The sequence below is a fragment of the Scomber scombrus genome, chromosome 4, assembly GCF_963691925.1.
Source record: "Scomber scombrus chromosome 4, fScoSco1.1, whole genome shotgun sequence".
In the NCBI taxonomy this organism is placed as follows: domain Eukaryota; kingdom Metazoa; phylum Chordata; class Actinopteri; order Scombriformes; family Scombridae; genus Scomber; species Scomber scombrus.
This window is the reverse complement of record NC_084973.1, coordinates 6,302,009-6,312,291: the sequence shown is the minus strand read 5'-3', so window position 1 is coordinate 6,312,291 and position 10,283 is coordinate 6,302,009. Positions and strand designations below refer to the sequence as shown.

Here is a 10,283-nt window from a genome sequence, read left to right as displayed (position 1 = left end):
AATATTTGAAATGACTGGTTTCTTTTTCAGTGCAACTTTTTTCAGTGCTAATACTGCCAGTGTCTCATTTTCCATTTTGGTTTTGTTTTCAGTGTCAAAAGTCACTGTCTGGGCTCACAGTTTTTCAAGATTGTCTTAAAACAATAGTCATATGCCTGACTGAATGTTGAAATAGGCAGTGGGGGTAAGTAACTAAGTATACATGTGTAAAAGAGTGCTTCCCTCCTCTTTTTATGTTGAAAAAAAAAAAAACCAGAGACTACAGCGACTTGAATGTTTGTTTCATTGACAGTGTTACATTTCGGCTTTGGTAATAACATTCGTTTCCATATTGTTAAATGTAATTTATCATATTTTTTCATGTGTATGTTAACATGATGTATGCCTTTGCACATTGAGATTATTTGGATTGAAATTGTCGATGTTATTACTTAAGCTTGCTATAGCACATACATTATTGTTGCCAGGCTCCAAAATAGTTAGTTAGGATAGAGATAACAGGAAACTCAACTTCAGTTGTCACAGTAACATAAATAATAAAAAGCAAGGTGACATCGTCTCTGCCTACCTGACCGTGTGCTAAAGGACTGTGCAAAAGAGCTGAAAGATGACCTCACAGACATCTTTAACACCTCCCTGAGCTAGGCTGTTGTCCCTACATGCTTCAAAGCCACCATAATTATATCTGTGCCAAAAAGCCCTCTCCATCCAGTTTCAATGACTGCCATCCTTTTGCACTGACTCCCATTATCATGAAGTGGTTTGAAAAGATAGTCATGCAGCATATTAAATCCCTCCTCAATCCCTTCCTAGACCCCTTCCAGTTTGCATACCACACCAACCGGTCCACCAATGATGCAGTCTCTACTGCCATCCATTCAGCCCCTCACGCACCTGGAAGGACTCATATGTGAGAATGTTGTTCATAGACTTCAGCTCAGCTTTCAACACAATCATCCTCCAGCAGCAAATCCAGAAACTGGACAGTCTTGGCCTTAACACCATGGCCTTTTGTTACTGGTAGACCACCAGCAGTTCGGGTTGGCAACAACACATCCAGCAACATCACACTGAACACAGGGATGTGTACTCAGCCCCCTGCTCCATACCCTGCTGATCTATGATTGAACACCAAAGCACAGCTCCAAATTCTTCATGAAGTTTGCGGATGATACTGTGATGACTGTGGTGGGTCTCATCACTAATAATGATAAACAAGCTACAGGACGGAGGTGAGCCAACTGACCACGTGGTGCAGCGACAATAATCTCTCTCTAAATGTGGAGAAGACCAAGGAGATGATTGTCAACTTTCGGAGAATAAACACCCAGCACCATCCTCTGTCCATCAACAGTGCTGCAGTGGAGAGGGTGAGCAGCACCAGGTTTCTGGGTGTGCACATAACAGAGGACCTCTCCTGGACCAAAAACACCACATCACTGGCCAAGAAAGCCTCTATTTCCTCCACAAACCCCAGCACCCATCATGTGCTCCTTCTACAGGGACACCATTGAGAGCATTCTGACAAGCTGCATCACTGTGTGGTTTGGAAGCTGCACCTCCTCCAACAAGAGAGCTCTCCAGCGCATAGTGAATACAGTCCCTTCTGGACATCTACAACATGCGCCTGGCCTGGAAAGCACTCAGCATCGCACGTGACCCCACCCACCCCTCACACAGCTTCTTCAGCCTGTTGTCATCTGGGAGGAGATCCCGAGAAATTGTATCTGCTGATCATAGGTGGCCTAAAACAGGTGGTATGAAATATCAAAATTAAACTGTGTAGAGTGGTGGAAAGTAACTAAGCACATTTACTTAAGTGCTTTTTTGCTACACTACATTTATTTAACACTTATAGTTATTACTTACTTTTCAAATTAAGATTTTACATGTAATAATATGTTATATTCTAACTGCAGTTTAAATTGTGTGATCTTTAAGCCGCATTAGTATGTGAAAGGTGCAATATAAATACAGTGTATTATTAGGGCCCGAGCGGCGACTGCAAGTCGCCTGGCGAAAGCCCTATTGAAATTGTAATGTTTATTATTATTATTATTATTATTATTATTATTATTAGGGCCCGAGCGGCGACTGCAAGTCGCCTGGCGAAAGCCCTATTGAAATTGTAACGTTATTACTTGTTATTATTATTATTATTATTATTATTATTATTATTATTATTATTATTATTATTATTCTTCCGACATTTTGTGCCCCAATTTCGCCCCTTTCCCAAATGCGAAAATGCTTATACTTTTGCACGGACGTCCGGCCTCATCCGAAATTCGATATTTTTGGGTGGTCGCACATGGTCGACGCAGAATGGCGGAATAGCGCCCCCTACAAAGTCCAAAAATGCCCACAGGGAATTTTGCTAACTTTGTCCTATGCTCACAAAATTGCAAAAAAGCCTCTTGACCTCATGACCTCAACCCAACAGGAAGTCGGCCATTTTGGTTTTGATTTTTCCCGCCTAAAATTAACTCCTCCCACAGCGTTCGCCCGATCAAGTTCAAATTAGGTACGCAACATCTCCAGACCTAGCTGAGCTTAAGTTGTGCTCTGCGCATCCGTAGGTCAAAGGGCGTGTCTGCCAGGGCTCAACTAACTTTGGCGTGCTCGCCATGTACATACGAGTGGCTCTCACGCCCACATACTTCATCCAATCAGCTTCAAACTTGCTGGACATGATGATGGCTCCGCCCTGAACGTCCCGATATATTAACTTCCCACGTAACTCATAGCGCCCCCCGGTGGTAACAGGAAGTTAACTAAGATTCATTAAAATTACATACTTTGCCCCATCAACTTCATTCAGAACCAGTTGGTGAAGCTACATTATGAAGACTGAAGCTACGAGTAATGGCGTCCGTGTGGCGACGCGGCGACCATCAATTCCTCGCCATGAAAATACGTTTGGTTTTTTGATGGCTTTATTGAACTCGTATCATCATGAAAATTGGTACACAGGTCCAGGGTGCCAACCTCAACGTCTCCATTCGCTCATAGGCGATCTCACTCGTGTCGCCCCCTAGTGGAAACAGGAAGTGCCATATTTTACATCATCATTGTGCGATTTCCACAAAACTTCACATGTGTAATCACTGTCCCACCCTGAACGCAACCGCTTGTGTTTTGTTACACTCTACTGCCCCCTGGTGGATGAACCATCAACCTCTCATAACTCCTTCATGCTTTGTCCAATTCACTCCAAACTTCACATGACTGATGAGTGGCCGCCCTGAACACACCAGACCATATGTGTAACTACCTGTGACTGCCCCCTACTGGATGAACGAAACATTGCATTTTTGGCCTCCCTCCAGGTTTTTTCTCACTTTCTGCTTCACGCCACAGCCCCGCCATGCCTCAGGCCCCGCGGTGGCATGGGTGAGCGAGGGCCCGCCATCGCCGCTTGCGGCTTTAATTATTATTATTATTATTATCATTATTATTATTATCATAGTAAAAACATATGATAAACTTCTATAATATGATGCAGTACCCTTACCAAAAATATCTAAAATTGGCTCCATGTACTAAAGATTTCTAACAAATGCATGTAAGAGCATTTGAATACTAATGCTCTTAAAAAAAAAAAGGGTAAATACGTCTATCACCACTGTTTGATAAGCCAGACGTTCATTAGAGGATTGTTTATGCATATTGGATAAGGATGACTCAGCCCTGAGGTCATTTATTCTTTATCATTTATGTATTTATTCCCAGGAATAAATAATTTACTTGGGTGAAATGTGAATACCAACATTGCAGTGCCCTCTATAGTTCAAACACGTATATTACAAGCTACATGAGGCCTAATTAAGCAGGTAGCAGCACAGGTGTGAGTCCTGCCCTGCTGGAGCTCCCCTCCTATGTATTTACATGAAGACATAACGTATGTAGCCTAGGAAAAAATAGATAAGAAAGCCACTCATTAGGGTTTAGCACTTATTAGTTGTTGAAATGAAGGTTCCTGAGGAGGAATTAATGAGTGACATTTTGAAGCGGTTGACGGGCGAGTCTGCGCTGCCTGTTTACAATAACATTGAGAAGTTCAGACGAGGGAAGGACGGCTTATATTTCGTCAATGAAGACTTCAATGAAACTGTGAAAAAAAGAGAGCTGGTTAACGCCAAGGAACGGCTGAGAGTGAGTTTTGGAAACGGTATTTTACAAAGCATGGACTTATGTTTGGCAGTTGGGTTAAATGTAAGGAGAGCTTCGTTCGTTATGTTCTGTCCTCTTGATAAGAAAAGTTCACGTCAAACCAATACAGCTAGCTTAATTTATGTATAACTTAACTTAGCTTAGATATAGTATAGAATAGATACAGTGACAACTATTTGTCTTCCTCATACTGTCCAGTTACAGTCTTTTGAGTTTAACATGAGTGGATAACAGGGTCACCCTAGTCACTTATTCAGTTTTCCCCCTCACATAGCCTATTTCATCCCAATGGATCAATCAATGCATAGACCAAATAGACCTGTGGCCAATATTAAGGAGAGATACAGGCCAAAGTATTGTTTTAACCCTTGCATAGTACTCATTTTTACATCTGACACCTGTAAAAAAAACAATAACTTTTTTTTTCTTTTAGCCTGAAATTTGATTAACATACAAAGAATGAAATATATTTGACACATTTTGCATACAAAATGTCAAAAATATTCATTCTTCACATTTGTATGTTTTTGTTGAAATTGTTTCTCCTGTCTCCTGACCATTACAGTGTTTTTTATATAGTTTTTCTGAAAGCTTAATTAAGGATTAATCTCACATTTATCTGTAACTGATGAGGTATTTATGAATGATTTGTGGTTGAAGTTTGTTATGAAATGCCTGACGGGTCAGAATATGAACAGTATGTGAGGGATAAGAGCTCTGTCTCCTCTTGTGAGATAAACCCTGTTATATTTCAAGATTTGTCAATGCAGTTTAGCATAAAGGAGAACGTTTTTCATAAGCTTAGTTAAACTCAGGAAAGTAAGTTAATGGAAATGAATGGTTCATGATTTAAGTTTGTTTTTGTTTTTTAAATTAGAGTTTGCTCATCTTTTTAAAGCAGAAGATGCATTATACAATTCACCATGCTGTCCACATTGGATTATGGAGATATATGCTCATTCTGCTACCACCACCATTAAACCTCTGGACTCTTTCTGCCACATTACAGCAGACCACCACTGCGAGTTATATGAAAACATCATCACTGGCATATAGAAGGCACCAGCATACCTGTCTTCTCATTAAGAAGGTCTTACTATATTAGCTGCCAAGTTATTTAACATCTTTAGCTTTGCTCAGAACTAATAACCATGAACAAGCAGGTTGGCTTTAAAACTTCACAATTTAAAGTCTGAACTGAGGAAGTCTGGTTTCCCAAATTATTCACCTCATTACATGAATGAACTGTAACACTGCCTAAAGGCAGAAACACTTGTTCCTCTGAGGGACTTCTACTAGTTTAACTAGCTGCTATGTTTTCTAATGTTTGTGTGTGTTAATGTAGTGTGTCTGAGTGTGTATGATGATTATTTCGTGACTGTGATGAGAATGAATCATCTTATTCTTATCTGTGTATATGTAAGCTTCCTATATGTAAGAGAGATTTGACATTGAGCTGACACAGAAATTGTTGTGTTGCACATCACACCTTTCTGGCTGTATAAAAAAGCCATGGATGTATAAAGAACTAGATACAGCGATTTTAGTGGGTTCCAATTGATTCTTATGAAAGCTGAGTGACATCAGTGACATGAAGCCACTTTGTAAAGAAATACATAGATGAAATCATAGTGCGCACACTCTATGGGCCCAATGCACCCACAGAGCATGCTCAGTATAGACTTCTGCTGGCCGATATTGCTAACTTTCGGTTTTGCTCTCTGGCTAACTGTAATGGGGATAATGCTGCTCTTCTAGACTTTTGAAATGTGACCGGACCAGCATTGGCCCGCCTATTCTGGGTTGAGCCATTTGCAACCCTTAAAATGTAGATTTTTATAAATTTGGTGTCAATGCCAATATTACCACCAGCACTGAAATGTTTCATCACAGTACAGTTACAGTTCAAATAACATGTTGAAGTGCATTGTACCCTTTTCTATTCTATGCAGATCAGGAACTTGAACACCATGTTTTCCCGCTTGAAACGCATGGTACCACTGATGCGACCAGATCGGAAGCCCAGTAAAGTGGACACCCTTAAAGCTGCAACGGAATATATTCGATTGCTTGTTGCAGTTTTGCAAGATGCTGACCATGTAAGTACTGCATTCATCAGGACACTATCAAAAGAGAAGGGTCCTCTTGTCTTCCATGACAGCACTGCCGCTGATTTGGAAATGTTGTTTAGTGTTTCTTTCTATTACAGGATGATGGCAACCAGACTGATTTTCTAAAGAATGCAATCACTTATGGTCAGACTGAAGGCTTTGGCAGTGACCTATGGAGAGTGGATGATGTGAGTCTTTTCTGCTTCTTCCACTGCAGATCTATTTTGACCTCACTGCGACCGTCACCAAGATGTGTCACTACCTGATCTGAGTAGCGCATGCGTGAGCAACTTGGTTATGGTAACACCAGTTGGACAAACTGCATGTTGTCACTACAGAATTTGAGTGTCAACCATGGATTTAACACACATTTCTCACAGCAGATCAGTTATTACATAAAATATTTGGTACATGTTCACATTCTTTGGCAAAATGCAAAACTGTACTCATTCATTAATATATTGAATGTGTTTGTCAGTGCTCTGTCTTTTGTTTGTTCCATCTTCGATATTAATTTGATGGGTTAGTGTTTTTTACTTAGATCCTTTAGTTGTTTAATGTTCTTATAGTTGATTAAAGTGTTTACTGGTTACGATTTTAAACACAACTATTAAAACCTTATGGGATAAGAAGACTGGACGGATTAGAGGGACAACTATACTCCCCCTTGCCATTCTTGGGCAACATAGACTTCTCTCTTCAGTCATTGTGAGAGCTGTTTTTGCTGAGGGCTCAAGGGGTTCCCTTGGGCACAGATACTCTGTCTCAAGAATGGCCAACAGGCTTGTTGTATGCTTTTACACTGCTGCCTCTGATCTCCTATGTATACCACAGGATTACCACAGGCCTTTGCAAGGTCCTGTTAAAAGCACCCAGGTGGTCAGGGAGACATGGTTTCCTGCTCTCCTTCGTAGGAATTTTTGCCCATTCATCCAGAAGAGCATTTGTGAGGTCAGGCACTGATGTTTGACTAGAAGGCCTGGCTCACAATTTCCGTTCTAGTTAATCCTAAAGAGGTTTGATGGGCTTGAGGTCAGGTCTCTGTCCAGGCCAGTCAAGTTCTTCCACACCAAACTCACCCAACCATGTCTTCATGGACTTTACTTTATGCACTGGGGCACAATCATGCTGGAACAGAAAAAGGCCATCCCCAAACTGTTTCCACAATGTTGGAAGCATAGAATTGTCCAAAATGTCTTGGTATGCTGACACATTAAGATTTCTCTTCACTGGAACTAAGAGGCCCAACCCCTGAAAAACAACCTTTATCCCTTTTCCACCAAACTTAACTGTTAGTACAATGCTGTCGGGCAAGTAACGTTATCCTGGCATCCGCTAAACCCAGGCTCAACCACCAGACAGCCAGACAGATAAGCATGATTTGTCACTCCATAGAACACGTTTACCCTCGGCGTGCTTGAAACTACTCAATCCAACGCCTGGCATTGTGCTTGGTGATGTAAGGCGTGGATAAATCTGCCTGGCCATGGAAACCAATTCCATGAAGCTCCCGGTGCACAGTTTTTGTGCTGATGTTAATGCCAGAGGAAGTCTGTAACTCTGCAGTTATTGAGTCAACAGAGCAATGGTGACTTTTACTCACTATGCCCACTACTTGTGGCAATGGGTCAAATAAAACACCAGAATTCAATGATTAAGGGATGTGTCCCAATACTTTTGTCCATTTGGTGTATAAACTGTTTTGTTATACTGCATTGGAGAGCTGGGAAATAAATCAAAGTAATTAATTTATAAAGTGTCCATTTTGCACCTTTTCTTTTTTTGATGGCTTGTGAGAAAGTGATCCTTATACTACATAGCTATATAGCCACAATTACTACAGGGTCAATAAATCACTTTATTTTTATTAATTTTCTTTTCTTTTTCTATTGTTTCACTGCAAGTGCTTCCACTTTTTTTCTTTTATTAAATCCCAGTTCATGATTGAAATTGAAGTGTCTGGCTTATAAAAATTGAGTGGTCAAGAAAATTGAAAAACTGATTAGCTGAACTGTGTTCTCTGCTGTGTGTCTGATATCATCAAGAAGAAGCCATTATATTACACAGAATAACTATGTTTATGCTTTCAGCACCTGAATAGCTTTTGATTTTACTCCCCTGATTATATGGGTCCTGGTCCATTATAGTTTAATCTGTCACCTGTCCTCTATTCTGGAACTTGGCAAAAATATGATTTCTCATTGCACCTCAAATTGATGACAGAGAAGGTCCTATAATATAATTATTACATTTTCAAAAAGCATGAATTTTTCATTTTTCAATAGAACTCTATTATAAGGCTTGTAGATTAATTAATCAGTATACAGTCTTCATTTTAAATTGCTTTATTTCTTTAAAATGTGTGTTTAACATTCAGATTAAGTTTGGGTTCTAAGTAAATTTTTCATCATTTCATTTCATCATTTCAACAGATAAGTAATTTTCCTGATCATGTGTTTGTATAGTGTAAAAACTACACAACCTGAAATGTATTGCTGCTGTCCCCAATATGAAGACATAAGCAGTGTTTTAGTCATTTTGTTGAAACTATTAGTGTTTGGAACAGTCTGTTTGTTCCTGTTGTAAGAAGTTGTTTGCATCATACAGTGATCCCTCTGAAATGATAGGTTTAATTCATTGGAGCTGATAGCTGAAGGATATATCTTAACATATTTGTACTTGCATGTTTTTACATGACAGTTTCTGAACATGTCAGAGGAGCGCATGGATGATGGATTCACCATGCCACCAGATTCAGGATCAGAGGATGGAGATATGACCAGATTGGTGTTGCAACACTGCATGATGCCTGCATACCAGTTCATCATCCAAGTAGCTCCTGATCAGAATTCGGTAACTCATTTAACTTGTCTAATGCTTAACATACCTAATTTTGTCCTTGTTTGGCAACTACACCTCAGTAGCCAGGGGATCTGTGTCAAACAGACCCCATATATATACAAACATACACACAGTTAGGTCCAAAATTCCATTATTTTTTTTTTTTTAGCATTTGTTATGAATGTAATACAATTTTTTCATTACAAATGAAAAAGTGAAGAGCTACATCTTTCAAAAATGTAAATACTTTTTAGAATGTCTCTGTATTTGGTATGTACCCCTTTTGCTTTAATTAGCCCCATACGTTTCTGCAAAACCTGTTGACCCATGTTATCCCAGGCATTAGATCTATCTTCTTCATTTTACAATAACTTGTGTTTTTAAATGTTTATGAATCCTCAAACTTTCTGATCATTTCCAGGTTTACATGAAAAAGTTTGAGATTTTCAATATGGTCTCAGACTTTTGGACCCCACTGTATAAATATTATACCTCGTTCTCTATGCCATGTTGGGCATTTGTCTGATGAAGACCCAGGACGGTTGAAACATTTCATTTTGCAGTCAAATATATTTTTGGGTGTCAAAATCCACACTCATTTTCTCCATTACTAATGTATTTCCCCTCATTTCCTGTCACCTGTCTATTTGGCAATCCAATGAAAATCTCTGACACCCCACTACCCCCCAAACCCAGTCATCTGACCCACAAAAAAGAATGTGGGAACATTATGATGAATAACAGTATCTTAAAAGGGTTTCTAATATTTTCTGCATCTTTACTTGCATACCCAATGGGGACCAGAGTAGAACATATATAAAAGGAATTACTCAGTTTTTCAGTTTTAAAAAGTATGTGAAGAAACCTCATAAATAACAACAATTTCATAAACAATCATATGCAATGACAGGCCATAACAGACATACCCTTGGATCACATACATATTCAAGCCACAGCTTGGGATCAAACGGTTCCTAACTTGACAGATGGTAGGATTCTATCAGGGGCAGCACACAATGCCAATGCTCAACTCTTGTACACTATAATACAGCTGTATACAATAGTGCTGTAATTCTACAGTTTACTTTAGGTTCTTGTAATGTTCAGTTTTTGTTGAGAATTTCTCAAAGAAGTGGTGATATAGCTGTGAATATTTTT

At 39.5% G+C, this 10,283-nt stretch overlaps 1 protein-coding gene across 1 annotated transcript; it reads left to right on the top strand.

Annotated features, from left to right (window-relative positions):
• The first annotated feature begins 3,960 nt into the window (after positions 1–3,960).
• On the top strand, positions 3,961–9,566 carry figla (folliculogenesis specific bHLH transcription factor). Its single transcript, XM_062417159.1, has 5 exons — positions 3,961–4,155; positions 6,126–6,272; positions 6,383–6,472; positions 8,985–9,153; positions 9,547–9,566. Exons 1-5 carry the CDS (start codon positions 3,970–3,972, stop codon positions 9,564–9,566), a joined length of 612 nt encoding a protein of 203 aa, XP_062273143.1. The 5' UTR covers positions 3,961–3,969.
• The last annotated feature ends 717 nt before the right edge of the window (positions 9,567–10,283 follow it).